The sequence below is a fragment of the Eurypyga helias genome, unplaced genomic scaffold (assembly GCF_000690775.1).
Source record: "Eurypyga helias isolate BGI_N326 unplaced genomic scaffold, ASM69077v1 scaffold6003, whole genome shotgun sequence".
In the NCBI taxonomy this organism is placed as follows: Eukaryota; Metazoa; Chordata; class Aves; order Eurypygiformes; family Eurypygidae; genus Eurypyga; species Eurypyga helias.
In genome coordinates this window covers 25,790-46,212 of record NW_010241774.1, presented here as the reverse complement: position 1 = coordinate 46,212, position 20,423 = coordinate 25,790, and the positions used below count along the sequence as shown (strand labels likewise).

General features: G+C 37.8%; 1 protein-coding gene across 1 annotated transcript in view; it reads right to left on the bottom strand.

Moving 5' to 3' along the window:
• Positions 1-20,423, bottom strand: part of TAX1BP1 (Tax1 (human T-cell leukemia virus type I) binding protein 1) — a 52,096-nt gene that overhangs the window by 8,340 nt on the left and 23,333 nt on the right. The window contains 9 exon segments of the mRNA XM_010148850.1: positions 2,970-3,041; positions 4,565-4,690; positions 6,087-6,205; positions 7,401-7,494; positions 8,734-8,880; positions 10,169-10,396; positions 12,649-12,834; positions 14,077-14,167; positions 14,303-14,451. Of these exon segments, the coding sequence (XP_010147152.1) occupies positions 2,970-3,041; positions 4,565-4,690; positions 6,087-6,205; positions 7,401-7,494; positions 8,734-8,880; positions 10,169-10,396; positions 12,649-12,834; positions 14,077-14,167; positions 14,303-14,451 (1,212 nt within the window).

Here is a 20,423-nt window from a genome sequence, read left to right as displayed (position 1 = left end):
CACGTATGCCAAGAATATCCACATGAATACACCATTAACAATTCAGAACTAAGCAAAAAATACTGAGAGGTGAAAATGAAAATAATCATTAAAAACCAGAGACTGTTAAGACATACATGCTTTCTGATCATTTTGTTCTTTCCAATTACCATTTTCTGCTGGAGCCTCTGGGTTCACGTTTAGTATTTGCTAATGTAATTTTAACAAAAACCTCCAAGATGGAAGTGTGCATTGTCCCCAAGAGACTTCGAATTGGAACTTAAACCCAAGACTACAATTAGCGAATTAACTACATGGGAAGTACAAAGACTCAGTTACTAAAAGGAACAATGCCGTGTATTTTTCTTAAAAACAGGTAAGCTTCTGCAGAACCACCAGAATACATAATGCAAAACCAAGTAGCAATAACTACTCTGAAAACAAAACACCACTCAACTGAAGAGAGACCGAGACAGTACATAGATAACAGTAAATGCATGACCAGGTTGCAGGCATGAAGGGTTTGGGCTAATGGCCACATCATAAAGTCTTTTTCAAACCAGAAAAAAGTAGTATCTACAAAGGTAAGGCAGCTTCCAAACATCATCTTTTTAAAGCACTGGCCACAAAAACAGTCGTGTTACTTTACTGTTAGAAAAACCTGCTAATACAGGACAACACAATTCCTGCCTAAGACCCTCCAAGTAAAGTATTGTCCCGCAGACACGATGTGAAACTCTGCTAGTGTCAGTTCAGGTTGACAGACTTAATCCATGTACGACTGAAATGGTTGGGGTTACATCTTAACGCTTTAGTGAACATGTAAAATCTAAATAATTAATCTTTACTCAATACAAAGCAGGAACGAATGATTATTAGAGAAATTAAGATTTTCTAAATCAGTTTCTTCTGCAATGTGGAAGCAGTTTAGAATGAGAGGGAGCTGCATTAATACTTCAGTTTTAGCATCACACAAGATTAAAACAGAATGCAGATCAAAGTGACTGCAAAAACATGCCGTAAAATAGCCTTAGCCAGAAGCTGGACAGCAAGGGTAGGGAATGATTTAAAAAAAAAATAAATTAAAAAAAAATCAAAGGCTAAATAAGTATGTAAATACAGAAACCAAGTACTGTTACAGGTCTGAAGAGACAGCAAGTGACCATTTTCAGCATTCTATGTTTGGTGACATTTATAAACAAACACTGATAATGGAGTACAAATTGAAGAGCTGTTTACTATACTGTGCTTAGGCTTTTAAATCATGACTCCAGTCTAGCACAGCACTTTGATTCTTCTTTGCAGTGTAAATATCTATGCATTTGGTAGGCAAATTTCCGAGCTTTTGTAAGCTTCACACATTATTATTACAGTTACTCCTTACAGTGTCCTCCTTATGAGTGGTGTTTAACATTACTCCCTCCAGCTAAGAGAGATTCATCAAAACAACTTTTCTTTTGCTTTCTTGTGAATTAGAAAAATAGGAGAGATCCATTAAAAATTACATCTTAGGAGGAAAAAAGATAATTTAAATTGTCAACTACATGAGAATCTAGAATGTTACAAAACACTTAATAGCTTAATCTGAAATTAGTTTAATTTCCATTTATCAGTATGCAAATTCCTGGGTTTACTAAGTATCTGTTCACACTGGAATTTTTAAGTAATTTGAACAATTCTAACTTTTCAACAGTATCATATAACACTACCTGAATGCAATAATTATTTCATTTTTCAGTAAAACCTAGCTTTGATTAATTGTCACAGAATACCTTAGAGGTACTTCCAACATTAGCACACTAGCATTAGTATTTCAGAATGCCTGTCTAATCAAATTCATTACCGTTACTGTTGAACCAATAAACTCTTGAGAAGTAGCAGTCCATTTCCTATCATATATTTAAATTCAGAGTCCTGTTTGTGTATCTTTCTTTCCTGATGAAGACACCTTTGCAGCGACAGTTTACCAAAGCCACTAGTGTCACATGTCAAGCTGCTCTTACTACAAGCAGTCGATAAGAGAACTGCAGACGGCAAAAGGGTCTGGTTGTATGCACACGTCAGGAAAAACCTGGAGGTTATACCCTTGAAACGTCCACATCTCTAGTTAGGACAACCCTGGATAAGAGCAAAAGTAATCCTAACCAGTGATGGAAAACCACTGTCACACCAGGTATGTACCACTCATGTCTTACATGAGGCTTCCAAAGGGAGTAAGGGTTTACTAATTGTGCTGCTTGTCAGCCAGTAACTCCTGGAAGCAGGGGAGAGATTGTGTCTCACAGAAACGAAATTCCTGCAAGTTTTGGTAACTGATGCTCCCTTAGAGGAGAGGAAGGCTGTAGCACGAGCTCAGTAATAACCTTTTCTGTTTGGCCAAGCAGCACAGGCACTAAGCTGGTGTCGGCCTCTAGGCACAGCGGGGCTGAACCTCAGAGATCGAGAGAAGTGAAGGAGGGAAGAAGGAAGGAGGCTGGAAGTCTGCTGAAAACAGTGATGCTGCTGAGAGGAGAAAGGAATGCAGGACAGAAACCGGCAGGAACTGCTATGGTCTATGAACCCTACAGCTAGCTGCAATTGCAGATTTCAATTTACAGAGAGTAATCCCTATCTGCAAACAGAAATAACTGGTTTAGGTCTGGATGGAATGCCATTCTAGACAGGAACAAATAAATAATTTTTGACACTGTAATGCTTTTGTTAGGGTATACGTATGAAATATTCTAGTACACTGCTGCAGAACAAGAAACAACATTTTCAAAAGCCGAGTCTGTTTTGGCAAGTTAGTGTACTATGGTGTACATTTTTTTAAAAAACACGTTAGAATTAACAGAATTTGTCCTTTAAAATGCTAATTCATTTTGGCAAAATATCCAAATATGGAAAAGTTTGTTTAAAGAGTAAACAAATTCTCACTTAAAAATAAAGTGCAATTCCTGAAACCAAAGAGCCTCAAAATCTACAAAATCTAACAGGAATCCTGGTAATACCTTCTCACTGGTCAAGAGCTCCAACTGCGATGCCAGTTCCTTTATTTGTCTCTCTTTTTCTGCCAGCTGAACCTGAATGGAAAGAAGTTTAAGTTTCCTATATTAGTGAACAGAAACCATCTCCCTGCATGTCAGACTGTGGAGACAAGGTTCAGTGATTAGGTTCATCTTTCAGATGGGAAGCATTCTGTCTAATGTCATCACACGCAACATCTCGTACGACTACTCATCGAAACCAACAACTCTTTCAGGTTTCCTCCTTGCTTCAAAATGATTATTTAAGTAACCTCTCTCTACAAAGGGCTATTTTATTTGGATTCTGGTTATTTTGGAGACTGCCTCTCCACTTGTTTTTCTAGCATATAAGCTCAGTGCTCTGCAAAGTTATGTATCAATTTTTTGGTTTGTTTTAATTCTGAAATTCAACACAGAAATCCACTGACTGGGAAGAAAAGCTCACTTGCCACCCCACCCCACCAGCCCCCACGCCTACACCCTCCTGAATGATGACAGGTTTTGAATTGTAGTCAAAATGCTTTCAATTTTGGAACCAATTATTTATTGCTCCTTCTGTCAAGAGGTTAAAAACAAACTTATGTAACATTAAATTATTCATGGCAACTGACTACTGCTAGTTAATAAGGTTAAAAAAATTGGGAAGAGCCATGCATTTTATGAAATTGAAATTAGAGCTCTGAAGTGGCAAAAAGGACAGCACAGCCTACAGAGTGCCGAAACGAGCAGTAACTCAGTATGTTACGAAGAAAAAGTGCTGTCACTTCTAATGGGAGAGGGTTCCTACTGGAACTGATAACAGTCAACAGTTCAGTTGAATCCCCCTTCGTTGCAGTGAGCAAAAATGGGCCACAGACAGTATCCTGCCAACTACACTATCACGAGACTGAAAACAAGCATAAAAGCTGCTCTTAGGGAAATGTGTCGCTCTTATCTTGCCATCATTGACCTAAAAAGCCACTTCAGCGTAGGTATTACTATTACAAAACCTCAGCGCTTAAGGCCCCATGTAAGCTAAAGCTGCTCACTATGCCTGACTTTCTGGTGCACGTGTTACATCACTATGAAGATGACAGCTGAGATCCTCCCAATTAAAGTAATTCTTTCATGATGATTTTAACAACAATGTATCACTCATCTTGTATCTCCCAGTTAATTTAGATAAAATGCATCAGATGGTATTACACTGGTAATGCAGCATGCAGTATGAAGATTTTAGACAAACTTAGGAATCAATACTCCTGCTAGTGTTACAGTAAGCAGCAGGAAATTAGAACTCTCTATCCCTTTTTGCCCCTGTAATACAAGATAAACGTCATTTAGAGGTTGGTCTAAATCCACAACATTAAAAGACTGATAGCCACTTGGTAACATACTGAGCAGGTCTGTCTTAAATTTAAAAGAAACTTTACAAAACACTTGTTTCTACAACTGCAAAACAGATTTTCTACTTACAGAAAAAAACCCACGTTTAGTGGTTATTCTCCGTTAAAGCTGTTCATTATCTGAACCATCACAAATACACGACTACATTAAGAACAGGATACCATTCACTGCCATAAACAAAATCTGTGGCTTACTTTATACTGATCCTCCATTGCTGCTAGCTGTAGTTTTATACCTTCATTGATTTTCACTTGTTCTTTCCACTTCAGCTCCAGTTTAGCTAGTTCATCAGCATAAACACTGCACTTCATCTTCTCATCCTAAAGTAGTTTATAACATGGCATGAAACATCTACAGTTTTAAGGGATTTCCTCTCCCGCCCCCCACAATGATACTAACTCCGTACTTTTAGAACGAGACCATTTACCAATAGCTTCCACAGGCATCACGCCTGACTCAAGACTCTGAGCAGAACAGGACCACTCAACACTGCCTAAGTGATGCTCCACAGATGATGTTTTCTTGCCCGCGTTTTCAACAAGCTGCTATTCCTCTTCAGCTTTGCAGTTTCAAGTTTCTTTTTATCCTAACGCTACACTGCAATCATGATTACCATTTCAAGTGTCTCACTTCAATACAAAACCTTTCCCCATGCAACTGTTACATCCTAAGTATCTTTCATCCAGAAGGTCAAAGGCAAAGCTTTCCTCAAGCATCACTAGAGAATACCCCGCAGAAGCTAAGGCAGGCTCTCCACAGACAGGGTAGTGAGCACAATGACATGTCAGTTGTCACACCCTGGAGAGCACATTAATATAGAATAACCTCCTTGTGATAAATGAGAGACAAGATAAGCTGAGTTCATGGCCGTTTGTGAAAGCGTAACGACTGTGAGAACAAAACACACTGAAGCAGAGTAAAATTCCTAGTTTTTAACTCTAATCTTAATTCTAGCTGTTCTGACTTTGTAACATTGATTAATGTAATCTTTTTAAATCCCAAACAACAAGTGAACAGAGATAAGACAACACCCAGAAAGCATTTTTCAAACAATCCTACAACAGTCGACTGCCCAGCAGCATCACTGATGCATTACTCCGCTGTCATACATCCATCCAAACTGGCTAAAGGAAAATCAGGTTGGGACTGACAGGTATTAACGTCTGAAGGGCATTACTGTTGCGGTGACAGCACTGCTGGTGCCAACTGTGGTCCACCGAACCGGATAAACACCTTTAGGTATGATTAACCCCAGCTAATATGCAGCACCCGCTCAGACATCAGAACACTGTAAAGGCCCAGGACAGCCAGATTTGGGGGGAGTTCTTACACTTGAGCAGCGTACCAAACACTGCTATACTCAGACACCAGCTGGCTTATAGCAACATGCTGTATTTGACTTACAAAGTAATTATACTTAAAATACAATGAGAAAAAAAGTATTCAGAATTTTAAGCATAGATTTAAGAGCATTTTTGTTCATTTGTTTCACTGCATCTGGGTTATCCTGAGGGGTCTTTCTCTAGATTCTCCAACACCACAGATAACAGAGAGCTGACTTAGTAAAAACGTGGTTTCTGCCGTTAAGATTCCTACCAAAATTGCAGTGTATCAGACAAACAAGCAAGGCAACTCAGGTAGGTAGGCTTCGTGGTTACAAGACTTAGCACCTATAGCTACTTTCTGTTCAGCTTTCCGAAGCAGCCATTTACTTACTGCCAACATTTGCTTGCATTTCTTATACTTCTCTGTTTTCTCAGCAATTTCTTTATTCATTTCACGTACTTGCTCCTTTACCATGAATTCCGAAACTATATCAGATGAAATGGGGCTAACTGTGAACATCGAAGAAAAAAAACAAGAGTATTGATGGTTTCTGTTCTGTACAGTTTGCAGGAGACAGATGCCAGGCCAAGTACGACGGTGCATGGAGAACACAGCAAATAAAGCAACGAGTTAAATCAGAGCCCATCAGTACCACGTGGTTGGTGATAGCAGATCAGCAATCATGCTGGCATGTCTGCGTCCAGTTCTCTCCCCTACTCAAGATGAATATAAAGGTACTCATACATACTACAAAGGTCTATGTAAAAAACCCCAAACCCCACAACATCATCAACCAGACATCTTTCCCCTTAACCCCCGAGAAAGGAAGCACCAGAATACATACATTATGCTACCATGCTAGGCATTTCATGCTCCTATAAAAACATGAAATGCCTTAGCAACCTATTTCATCCCATCACATACTGTAACTGACCTTGCTGGGATTTTATTTGTTGTAGGAAACACGTGTATTTACTTAAAACAGGAAGAAACTGACAGAAATTAAAACCTATGGTCTCTAGACAGAAAGAACATGTGAATTCTAAAGTAACAAAGCCAAAATTAGTCAGCATTTACTAGCATTTATCAGTTTAAACGGAATAATAAACCAGGCTTAGTTTTAACCTTTTATATGTTTATGTTTCAAAAGAATAGTTTTGTAAGAGCTGAATAGTTCATAAAAATTATAACCCAGGTAAACATTTTCTAATAAACCTCTACTTCCTACATATCACAAGAACAGTGACCTTCCATCACATAATCAGAGCTTCCCAGTGGATTTGATTTTACAGCAGCATGCTACGGCAGGTAGTCCTTCCAACAGGACTGCAAAATTACCGTGCTACTGTACACAACTTGCAAATCTGGGGAGGATTTTTTTTTTATTAATTGTTTATTAGCTTGGCGAAAACATCCCTGTGCTAACCATCAAGCAGAAATTCAGGAGTTCAGTCCTACTGACTAACAAATATCAGCTGAACTGTTTTGAAAAGACACATGAAGTTATTTATGAGTAACTTCAATAGGAATTTGTGACATTTGAAAAAAAGACACAAGATTTTTAGATGAATTTTCACATCTGTAATCATGGCTTTAACTAAAACCAAACAAGTCCACTTTAGACTATACATACTATTAGGCACTACTTCACATAAACACCACTTTCAGGCTGATACAAATAGAGAGAATTTAAGCTGTTGATACCTGGAGATGCAGACAACTTTTTGTCTGTAACAACGGCAGTAGCTGTCTCAATGTTAGATGCATCTGTCAGTTTCTGGTGATGCCCTGCAGTTTTCTTTGTGAAAAGAAATTTTGGTTTGGTATTTAATTAAATGAAAGCCAAAGCAACATATATCTTGCACTACCATCCCCTCCAAAACTGGGATAGATGGAATTGCACGTTAAAACAGGAGGTAATAATAAAAATGCAAACACATTTAATTCTACTAACACTGAAATTGCCTCAGTCTACGATGTCTATGATCTTGCATTATAAATTTCTCTTGCCCTAGAAACAGTAATTTCTACACACATTATTAGAAAAATCTCATTTTCTAGAGAATCAGTTCCACTTAATCCCATCAACTTAAGTCTAACACTCCACTAGAAAATGGAATCTGTATTACTAACGAGCATTGGACTTCCAGTAGTGAAGCAACTGGACCAAAGTGGTGAAATCTGGTGTTTGCTATCAGATATACAACACAGCCACAGAAGATTTTTAAGAAAAAGCCAAACACATTCCCATACAACACCCCATTCACCATTGACCTTCTGGATGAGAAGACAAATTTTTAAGTAATCTGTGGATCAAAGCTGGTAACTACCCCACTTGTTCTATGGACGGCAGAAATACTTCAGCCTGGTCTCATCACGAATCCACACTTGCGCATCCTGCCACTGCTCATACGCCTGCTCCCCGTTTCAGCTGCTCTCCAATTCCGCCACTAATTTCCACAGAATTCTTGAAGAACTCTGCTCTCAAGCCTGTTTGAAATTCACTAACATATTCAGTTACTAGGTGGCGTTAAGATTCACGTACTTATTGCAAAAGCCTCGTTTATTTATGGAACTAGCGGTAAGAACCCAAAATACCTATGGAATACCACTATGTGATGTACTGGGGACACTTCCTCCCCACTTCACCTTGAAATCCTCCTCCAAATCCTCCACTGCCCCCAGTTTTAGGTTTGGGTTTGTTTGGGGTTTTGGTGGTGGTGGCGGTGTTGCTGAATAGAGGTAGTAATGATGGATTTTTCCCTGTTTCAGTTTCAAAATTCTTCCTTGAAGAGTGTTATGCTTATAGGTTCATACAAATGCTGGTAACTTTCAGTTACTATAAATCCTACACTTAGTTTCACAACTATCTAAAAAGAACCAGAAGTAATTTAGCTTTATGGAAGAAAACCATAAATTAGAGAGCAATTGCTTACTGCATGTTTTAATCCTTTCTAAAAGCACTGTTTTTTCAGTAGGAAATTAAATAGTTTAAAAGTTAAAACAAGCAAGTGCAGTTTTCTCCCATTCTACTTACTGCCTGTTCTGTAAACTTGTTTACTTGCTTTTGAAGTTTTTGACATTCTTTGAATTTTTCCTTGTAATGGTCAGCGGCCATTTGCAGACGAAGCTTCAGATCTTCAACTTCTCTGCGCAGTTCCTGCTCTACTGTGCTTGAAGTTTCCTTAAAGAACAAATCAGAAACCGTTCTCCCTTTTGTTCAAATGCCACTACTTCCCAAAAAGCCTTTTTTCAATTGAAGAAACCATAATGCTCTACGTAAGTACAGAAGAAGTTCCTTATTTCCTTGAGGGAATGAAAGGAATAGGGTTGTAGAGCACAGACAGAGGCAGCATCTGTGCTGAACTTCATGCCAAGCTGGACACACCGAGGGAGCAAGTAGGTACAGGTATAATTCCACAGGCAGGTAAAGAGGATTCTTATTCTGCAGGCTGATTAACATATACCAGAAGTCTGAATGCCTTCCAGGTGGTGTTCTAACCCTCTTATCTGTCAGCGTAGCCATGTGGCAAAAAAGGACAGACCCCAACTGTCACACTCGCTATGCTTCTACCGACGTGGTTCAGTTGGGCTGCAACATGGATACACGAGCTAAACAAACGGCTATGCGCTGCGTTCAGGTACCTTCTGGTAATCCGAGTCATTCAGTCATGACCGCCTACTTCTTTCAGGAGGCATTTCAAAGGCATTGTATGTAACGAATTCTTTACAAAACATGTAATTCTCAGATAAATATAATAGTTCTTTTGAGGGCTCTACTATTCACTCTGTATTTACTGCACTTCTTTAATTACTGTTCAGTTTAACATACTTTTTTTCAAACTGCTACATCATTACAGTAATCCTAGCAGTAAATTAATCCAACAGAGCTGCAGTCACAGAAGATCCGGTACAAAGCTCAGTTAAGTCAGAATGATGAAACTCACATCGCCTCACTAGATTTTTATCCAGGACGAAGAATGTCAAGACAGTTTCCATTACATGAGTATTTTTGCACTTATAAATACTATAGCAAATTAACTTTGTCCACAAATATTGGAAGGACTCGTATGAATCAAAGAGAATCCATCAATGAGGAAATAGTACTTTAAAAAATTGTATCAGTTTTCTTATCTGAATGAATTTGTAGTGCTCCTGTGGCTCACATAAAAGAATTAAAAAAACAAGAGGTCTCAAAATAATATAAATGTAGATAAATACTGTATTATTCTGTGAAAATAATCTGGGGGTGGAGGGGAGGTGCTGGAAGTAGTAGCAGAGATCTTTCTTACCAACCTTCCAAATCAGCTAACGTGCACATAAGGCAGTATTTTTTGAGTACCAAAGTAGAACTTGATAATAATTTGCCCTAATCATCCAAAAACTTATTTTGTTCCCCAACTTTAGCAAAGCTACTTATGCCACATTTTATAAATACAGATAAACTTCAGGACTAAATACTGACAATTTACCTGTTCATTTTTCAAAGCTGTGATTTTTTTCAGCTCGGCTAAAGCATCAGCAAGCTGCTTTTTCAATTTTTCATTGTCCAGGCGTGCAGTGTGAAGATCTGCCATCGTCTTATCGCGCACGTTTACTGCGTCGCTCAGCTCTTTTGACATTAGGACAGCTTCTTGCTTGCTCGCCTGAATCTGATCTTCAGCTTTCCGAAGCTGTTCTTTTAGAACACTTGTGTCCTCCTGGGAGAGAGGAGAGAGGGAAGAGAACCTATCATTTTTTAATTAAAAGCTTAAATATAGGTTGGTATAGGGATTAGAAACATCTGAGATAAAAATCAAGTTTTCCTGGTGGCTTTAGCAAAACCACGAAATGGAGAAGTTGGTACACAAGTACCATTTTCTCTGCTTGCCTTCTCTGCTAACGGTGGCGTGCAAACAGCTTTCACTGTGTCATAAAGGCCAATGTAAACATTACTATTTTATCTATGCTGGATTTTTATTGTATTTTCAGCTTTAATTTTAAATATATACCAATAGAAATGTTTGTTTTCCAGAACATCTTCGTTCTTACCACCATAGAACTCTTAGGAGGAACAAATGGCCATTCAGCTTCGAAACCAAAGTTCATCCCACAGTAAGACACTGCAGGTAACAACAGAGTAAGGGGTCTTACGTTAACCAGTTGTAGGCATTGTAAGACGCCGTAAAGCAGCTTGGGGATGTTTTTCTCACAGCTCCAGTTCCCAAGGTCTTGCACAACAAGCCTTTCAGAAAGAACTGAGAACAAAACGGAATGAAGAGCAAGCAGCAGCACACAGCACTAAGACTCACAGCACTGCTGCAGCCCCATAGGGCAGCCCAAGGGCCAACCAACCAAGCTGCACTACTGGGCTCTCATTCCTTGGAAAAGCCCAGGATCGCACACCAAAAATCAAAGCTACTACAAGCTACTCGCAGCCTCTGGGCTTCCTGAAGGCATAATTATCTCATATTCTTGAGTCTAGACATAAATTCAGGTCTCTCTAGTCCATTATTTGTTAATTTTTTGAATAATCACTGACATAGCAAGTCCAGAAGAATACTAGCATATTTTGTAAACATTTATGAAGATAGATGGACTAGGAAATGCCCTAAAGTCCTGTCCCTTAGCTATTTTTAACAGCTCTGTGATGCGTCAGTTTCACAGCATAAGACAAAAAAGTTAATAATTCCACCAGAAACCTCACAAGCACTTCAAGGTTAATAAATGACATAAATGTTTGGTTGATTCAGTGCTGGCACGCACACACACACCCCCCCTGCACGTTTTCACTTCCAAAGTACAAGGCACAAGTAGTTCAACACACTGAGAAACAAAGCTGCAGAGCAGTCACAGGACTAAACCAAGATCAGCTGTAACTTAAAGCAAAATGGCATTTTTTTTTGTCCTCTTGCTATTTCCATTCTCAACAGCACTAATTCTCTACTTAAATTTTACATTCATAACTCACATAAATGCAATTTCTATTCTTTCGAGGCCTACGTTGCTTTTTCTATGAGAAGACTGGCAAGACACACTAGATAGTCACCTGCATAATCTGACTTTCCCTTGCTGGCCTCAAAGGCTGTGTCTAAATTCACTCTCTAGTTTGGATCAAGAGCGTATTTATGAAGCAAAACTCCCAGTCAATTCCACTATTACCTATCACACTGCAGATCACAGGACAGAACAGTCTCGGGGCACAGAAACTGCATTCCTTTTGGGTGGAATGAAACAGGGGGATGTATATCGGGAACAAACACCTAATGGGTATTCTATCCATAGCACCACAGTAAAACTAGTCTGAAGTAACCCCACCTGGACCACGGACAGCAGAAGTACCAGTTCTTCAGCACTTTTACTCTCCTACTACACCACACCGCTTGCTAACCACAATGCCACCACACTGCATAGCAAAAATCACCTCTTCCTTACAAGTCCTACTGGCACTCTTGCTGCTGAGTTCTCAGTGAATTTAGTTCATTTATATGGTAAAACCTGAGGAAGGGGCAGATACACCATTGCACCTTGACATTACATTCACCTAACAAATCCTTGAGCAGACTTTGAAAGATGTGCTCTTTTCTGCTCCGTCACCCTCTGCAGTCTCAAGGTACCCACATTTTTAACTTTGCTCTTCTCCTCAGTCTCCTTCCTTTTTCAGGAAGTGAAAAGCAACTCAGAGGAGTGCACCACTTTCACTGGTGCACTTCTACTGAACTCACAAGTTGATTTTCACACGTAGTTCTTCTCCCAATTCACCATGTGAGACACCTCAGAAGCTCAGAACGTGAAAACTAAAACTGAATTCACCCTTTTGCTCATTTTCTGCATCTCGTGAGAACACCATAATCCTCTTGCCTCCCAGCCTATACCCTGATGATATCTGCAACTCCTTCCTTTCTCTTGTCAAATACATACAACCTTAGATGTGTTTATTTTAAACCAGGCCAATTATATTAGTAATGCTTACCTTGTTTGATGAGGAGAGCAAAAAAGCTTTCTTCATATTTTCTTTTTCAGCTATATATAGCTGTAATCTGCCAACCTCCTCTTTATAATACGATATCATGTTTTCTTTGTTTGCATCCAAATTCTTAAACGTCTGGATTTCTTTTACTAGTTTGGTGTTTTCTATTTCTGTATTCTTCAAGTGTATCTGTAATGATGCTAAAAAATGTCAAGCTCTTCTTCCACATTATGAAAACTACCGTTCACCTGTCCATTTAAGTGTTCACTGAATACTCACGCTTCTCCAAGACAGATGAGAACAGGTAAAGAGAAAAACTAAACATTTGATAATATCACTTCCCTCCAGCACAAATTTTCTGGCTGGCACTCTTTCAGCTTGATCATCTAACAAGAGCTCCACTCTGCAGCTAGAAGGTAAGGCCCTGATTCCCCTCCACATCAAATTAAGCTATTCAGAATTCACTGCTCTCTTTACAAATGCTGGAGAACCAAGGACAAGCGTAAGAGAAATGACTTGAAGAAAACTAAAGAGAAACTAAACTTCTAGTAGTATCTACTTGCAAACATCTAATCACAGGACTACATCAGCAATATCCATTTCCAGAGACAGCAAACTAACAGGTCGACAGCAGTTTTTATATTGTCTATCATATTACACGTAATAAAGGGTCATTGTTGCACTCAAGTGTTGTCCACTCAAAGACTAGAAGATTTGTGTTGCTTATTTACAAAGGGATTCCATGCTTGTGACAGATACTTTGAGCTTTTGTGACTTCTGGTGTATATCCAGTACTATCTGCCACATAAAGACATTTTCCTACGAACAGAAACAGTCTTTTAAATACATTTGATTTGTTTCATACTATCTACGTATTTGGTAGTTTCAGCATACCAGACTTCCCCCCCGCCCCTTTTTTTTATTTTACATAGGGGTGTCTCAATACCAGCAAAAGAAATCAGCTATGCTGGTAAAAAATCAATGCCATATAGATCCTACTAAAGCTTTTCAGAGTTATGCACAAGATTCAAGAATAGGAATGTAAAAAACAGAGTCTGGAGAGAGAACTTAGAAGAGTGAAAAGCAATTTACTTATGAGTGCGTTAAGAAAACCAGTTGATGCACTGCATAACTACAGAACTTCCTCAGTAGCATCTATTATTTTTTGTTACTATGCCTGCATTTTAACAAGCTGGTGATCCATTCTCCTTCTTAGAGACCTTTTTATACCACAGGATGAATTCTGATGCTATTTTGCTCATTCATTTTTATATAAGAACATCTCTAACTATCTTAAAAATCTGTACACAGAAGTTGCCCATTTCCTGTTTTCCTTAACAAATTGTTTATCAGCCTTCTTCATAAAACATTAGGACCTTTATTTCAGACTACTTCATTTCAGTGTATACAGGTACAAAGAATAAAAGTTACCTTATAAAGTTCTTTTTCATCCTTTTCTGTCTTTAACACACATTCAAGTTGCTCCTTCTCAAGCATCACCTTCTTCAGTTTGTCCTTCAGACTAAGACAATGACAAATTAACAGTACAGCACTATTAATACAGAAAATCTATTCATACAGTAAAAATGGTTAGTTTAAAACACCTATGGAAACTAACAGTAAAATAAGGAAGGTAAGAAACAAAATTACTAATTACCTGTCTAACTCAGTTTCTTTTGCAATTGCTTTCTGAGTAACAGTCATGATATCTTCTTCAAGCTGGAGAACTTTCGAAGCAGCCTCATCATGCTTCTTCTTCAAATCGTCAACTTCAGTTTTAAGAACTTCTGATGCTTGAATATTATTCTTTAAAAAAAAGTTGCAAATAGATGTCATTTAAGAATGCTTATCTGCAGAACTACAACACAATATTTGAATTAATGCTAAAGTACAGTCATTAGATTTCTTCTCTTCCTTAAAGCATAGAAGCAGCCCATTTCAAATATATATAAAAATATATATTGAATATATAAAAATCTATTAAACTTGCTATGCACAGTTAATACATTAATAACTAGTCAATAAGGAGTTTGTTTTGGCGCAGGCATTGGTACACAGACTACCAAACACTTCAGATACAGGACAAAGCTGTATTTTGTATCTTTTGCCCATCTCCTTTCTGCAAACTTACCATCGACTGCCTAGTTTAGAAAACATGAAGAACTTCTATCTTTCTTTGTACTTTCTTTTACTTGAAAAGAAGGAGAGCTTGCATTTAACCAGACAGTTACACCACTCAAGCAAACCAGGAGAAGGAAGGAAAAAAAAAAAAAAGGAAGAACTCCAGATGAAGACCTACTCACTGCAGTACATTCTCCTAGCTGCAACATGTGGAAGGTCTCACAAAGAGACAACTGCAGGACTTTTGTCTTGGATATTGGAAGCTGAGACAGAGGATGTTGACAACACCCAAAACAGATTCCTTTGTCAAAAACTGACAGATGTAAGATGGGAAGCAATTTTTAAGTATCATATTCATTATCTAATTAGAGTAATGCCCACACCATTCTAAGGCAGCAGACAGCTAAACGTCACCTCCATCACAGCAAAATGGCCATTTAAAGTCAGGTCATTTTAAACAACCCAGAAAAGCATTATTTTCAATATAATGCTAATTTCTTGAGAAAAGAAATTCATAACATTGAAGTAGAACACACATACTAACATAATATGCTGCTGTTTCTGATCCCAAAATTCAAAGCTCAGCTTAGTATCAACCACGACAGTGGTATGAATCAACATGTAAACAAGGTCAAGACAGACTGACCAACACGCCTGACTACAGCACAATTTACAGTGTTTGTGCAGATACTAAGGTACAAGTTGTCTTTCTGCTCCACATTTGGAAGATTAAAGCACTAGTTCATCTATTGTTTTTTAAACAAAGCTTAGTGCCCCGAAACAACAAGCCGGTACTGTTACATCAAGAGAAACACATCAGCCAGAGTTTACAGAGAACCTCTACTGGCCAGATTCCAACCTAACTAACAGTGTTTTAAGTACAATAAAATATAATGAGGACTGTTTTTACTCATTAATTGTCAAAATACACTGTTCACAAGTGTAATTAAACCCTGCTTTTACAAGCAACTAAACAGAAGTTTAGGCATTATGATTTTTTTGGGGTGGTAGGGGGTGTTGAATTGTGAGAGGCGGTAAATGTAACGGATGACTCAATTATTTCCTAAACACTGTACCACCACATAAAGCACATTTTTAAAGAGGAGGACTAATACATTATGACTATTTAAACTCTAAATGCCCTTATTATATGCCTTAATATAATCAAGGATTTCAAGGGATCGTGAATGTACCACCTTTTTTTGAAAACAGCATTGGAGAAGATGATGCACTATTTTCGTAAGGTCTTTATTTTTGAAGAGCTATCAGTTTCCTGAAACTGAAAATATATGTACTTGGTGGAATGAAGGCAGGATATTTTAATTAAATCAGTATTTCAAGTAAAACTCGCTGTATAACCAGCAGCAACAGCTACACACATTATAACTGCTTGTTCTTCCCTAGTGCAGTGGAGACTAATTACTTGCCCCTGTTTTGAAAGTCTAGTATAGTAAAAGGTCTATTTCAATGCATATCTGTGTTTTCTCTAAACACCACTTTGGTAGAACTGTAACTGTTGTAACCCAAGTGCCTTCAAAAGCATTTAATCTGATACATTATATACACAAACTGTACAAACGGTTCAAACAGGCTGCCAACGCTAACATATATTAAAAGGAATTAATAGCCTGAAAAAAAAGTCGCTCCACAAACAGCATTACAATTGGTGCTGCTTTGCTAGTTATTCTAAAGGGACATGGTATTAAAATGTAGAAGTTCCATACTTAACAGATTCTCACCTAATAAACTTGTTTAGATACAACTAAAGCCTACAGTTTTGAAAGAAAAAAAGGATTAATTTTTAGAGACGACTTGTTATTTTACAGAATTCTTAGCAATTCAATTTAGATGCTGCAATCCTAGTCCCATACACCCTGGTTACAGCAGTTTCAGAGCCTGTAAAATTCAAAATGAGTGCTCTTAGACTATTTTACAGGTAAAAGTCAACTGTGTTTTAGGAGGAGTCTAAAGGGGAGGAATATAACACATACACCAACTACATGTACTACCTCGTACAACAAAGATAATTACTTTCTGTAATTATTGTTTACTTAATTTCTCTTTCATTTATCTGATACATCTATAGATATTATACTTTTTCTTAACAGGAAAAAAAAAGCAGAGCAAGAGCATGAATTATTTTAATCAAGTGGTTTAAAAACACCCAACAATTTTAAGGTTATTTTTACCCTGGATTGTATTTTTAACCCAGTTACAGATACAGCTCCCCTCACCTCCTCCCCTGGCCTAAAGTTGCAACAGTCTTCTGGGTGAAGGGGGGAAGCAAACTGTACCACAAGGGTCAGAATAAGCAGCCAGGAATTACTTAAATCAGCTTGACTGCTGCAAAGCAAAGCTACCACAATGAAGATTCCTCTAACTACTAGGAGTCTCAGTCTCACTAGTGAAATGAATCAAAAAAAAAATTTAAGGTAGTTGTCAAGCGAATTTATTTTCTCCAGAATCAAAATTCCACTTTGAAAATTCTGATGTACCTTCAGACAGGGAACAAAGAAGACGGGGACATAGAAACCTTTTTTGCTATTCTAAAATAGCAAAAGATTTAAGATTGATTATGTTTAAATAATGTTATGGTAACGACATGAAACACTGTCCCTCCCTCTGCGAAGAGCTGCCATTACAGAGAATGTGATTTGTTGGCAGTGCATTACCAACAGCTTCCCAAAGAATAGTTTTTACATCAAAGTTCTAAATTACCCATCAGTTGCTTTAGGTTTGTGTAACCTCATCATAAATACACTGATTGAAACCTCATAAAGCTATTATAAGCTCTATCTAAGGAAAATGTGAAGATGATACCTGTGCTCTTCCTCAAAACATGTTTAAAAACTATTTATTAAACTTCAGCTACAAAAGCACTAATAATCTTTCCTTTGAGGAAGAAGAGCCATACAGTGTCTAAATTCTCATTTTTATTAATAGAAAGCTATGGCAAAAATCTGTATGTTCAACAATCACGAACAACACACTTTCCCTATTTTTTTTTTTTTTTTTTACTTCTAATGGATTTTTCCAACACCAGTAAAACCTTTCAGAGAACAGCCTGGTTAACGGGAGCACAGCAGTACAGACACCCCTTCCTGCGCATCAACTTTTTTTCACGACGCATTTTGCAAATGTACTTAAGGCAGACAGAGATCCAACAGAGAGAATACTTGAAAAATGCAAGCCAAGACTATTGCCAGCTGAGGCGTCTTGCAGTATGGCCTTGGGCAGCATGGCTTGGTTTACGCTTTGCCTTCCCTTTTCATACGTGTGAAAAACCCACTTTTTTAAAGCCATTCCACATCCAAAACATTCACCTTTGATTAATGATGAGTATCTGCAATCTTTATTTTACTTTTTACAGAATGTATACATTGTAATGAAGAATGAAAGGTTAAAAGTGAGCTATGTAACTCTAAAACTGAAGTAAGCCAATTCACCAAATACAAGGCAATTTATTAACAACAACAAAAAAAAAAAAAAGAAAGGAAGCAGCAGCACCTTTCAAGTTTCAGCTGGACTGATTTATCTGGACGTAATTTAGTGTCAAGGGAACCATTATGCTTCATACCCTGTAGAGAATTTAAGGCATCTAGATGAATTATCTGCAGGACCCTTTTGCTTATCCCACTGACATCATAGCAGCTCCAACAGAATCATGTAAAACACTTGTCTGACATCATAACTCTGTTTAAGGGACCTCAGAGGACAAATGATGAACATACCATAGTACCATTGCAGCCACTGCAAAATCTGAGTGTGCTCATAACACAGGGCCTGTATGTTCTGAAAGGAAACCTCAAGTTCTAATTTTTCTTTCTAAAGTAAAATTGAAGCATTCAGTAAAGTAAAACAGTAAAGCAATTCCAAACGAGCTCTGTGATATTAACCATGCTTTAAGAAACACTGAAGTCTCTCTATTCCAAAACGCTAGGATATTACATTGGTAGTAATTTAACTGTGTTTATCACTAACTAACATTGTTAAACAGACCAAAACTCTACAGAACCAAGGCTGAACTTTCTAAAAGTTAATCTAAGTAACATCAGTCACCTAATTACTGTCAGGAAGACTGCAGGCATTCAAGTTTTGCAGGAGACAGTTTAACTATCTAAACACACTGCGATTTTGCAGCATGCATTTAAGAAATTCCCATTCTGAAATGTAAAGTATCACATAATTTCACTATAAGCTATTGCTTTTGCAAAGAGTCCTTCTCATGAACACATGACTTGAAGTGCAGGCGAGATATCTATCTAAAAAATTTAAGAATCTCTCAAATGAGTCTATTCAATCACCCAGTGAAATAAACTTCATCACTTTAAAAAATATTCATACACAGAACAGTCACTAAACAATAAAACAGCATTTTCCCTTCACAGGATGTTTAAAGCGCCCTTAGGTGTTATAACTGCTTCTGCCAACCTGAGCAATTCTGAGCGTTTATCCTGTATCTTTAAAACATTACTTACATGGAGTTTGAGGCATTTGGGGAGGTTTGCTTTCTGGGTTAGGGGATTTTTTTTTTGTTGTTGTTTGGGTTTTTGCTTTTTTGGGTGGTTAGTTGTTTGGGGGCAGGGGAGGTTGTTTTGGCTTTTTAAAAACGCATCTCGCTGACCACCAGATTTTCACACACACAGCATACATAATATCAACATAGCTTGATTTGGAGAGACACTAAAAAAACACTTGATTCACTCACTTATATGCACACAGTCTGAACCGAGCCCTTGTACTGCTGACATACCTGTCTGCACAACAGCATTTTGTCACTACCTAACCAGAGAAACTCTCCTTATAAAATGGCATCAAAAGCCAACTTCAATGAATCCCTGATATTTGAATAGAACTCTCCAATGAAGCTACTGGGCAGGTAGAACCTGTCAGCAGAATGTGGATTTAGACGGATGTCTTATTAAAACTCTCCATCAGGTAGATGAATTAGCCCACTTTTAAAAGTTAAATGAACTAAACTTTTGACAAGCACGAAAGAACAAGTTTATCAAAGTTAGTAAATTCACTTCTGTTTCAATTTAGGCCAAGGTCATAACAAAAACACTATTCAAATGTTCACAGCATCAAAGAACGAGCAGGTAATCTGCAAATCTGTTGCTTCTCACTCAAGCACATTAACAACATTTAAACATTTATGGAAACTACTGCCAAGGAGTGAAATGTGTCAGCACTGTAACATAAGAAATCCATTCAGAAGTCAGTACTTTCTTCCCGCTAGAGGGAGACAAATGATTGCAAAAGCATCATTTGCGAGCTCTGCTCTCTCCAGAAGCATACAAAGCCTGTGTTCACAAAACTGAACGGTTGCTTCTCTTTGTCGGCACAGTAACATTAAAACTTTAAACAATAGGCAAGTGCACTGCTGCCAGAGAGCATCCACGCAGTTTAGTGCACACAAAACTGGGAACACAGACCACAATGCATGCCTGCTTTTTATTTACACAGGTAAATAAACATTATGGATATGAAAATAAGATACAGATTAGAAAAATATTTGTATTATTATTATTTTCTAGATAATAATCAGGTTTTGATTCAACACTCTTCAATTTTTCCAAAAGTAAAATACTCAGATAAAAGCAGCTTCTAAAGCGACTCCACATACTTGAATATATAGCAGTGAACAAGTTCTCAGC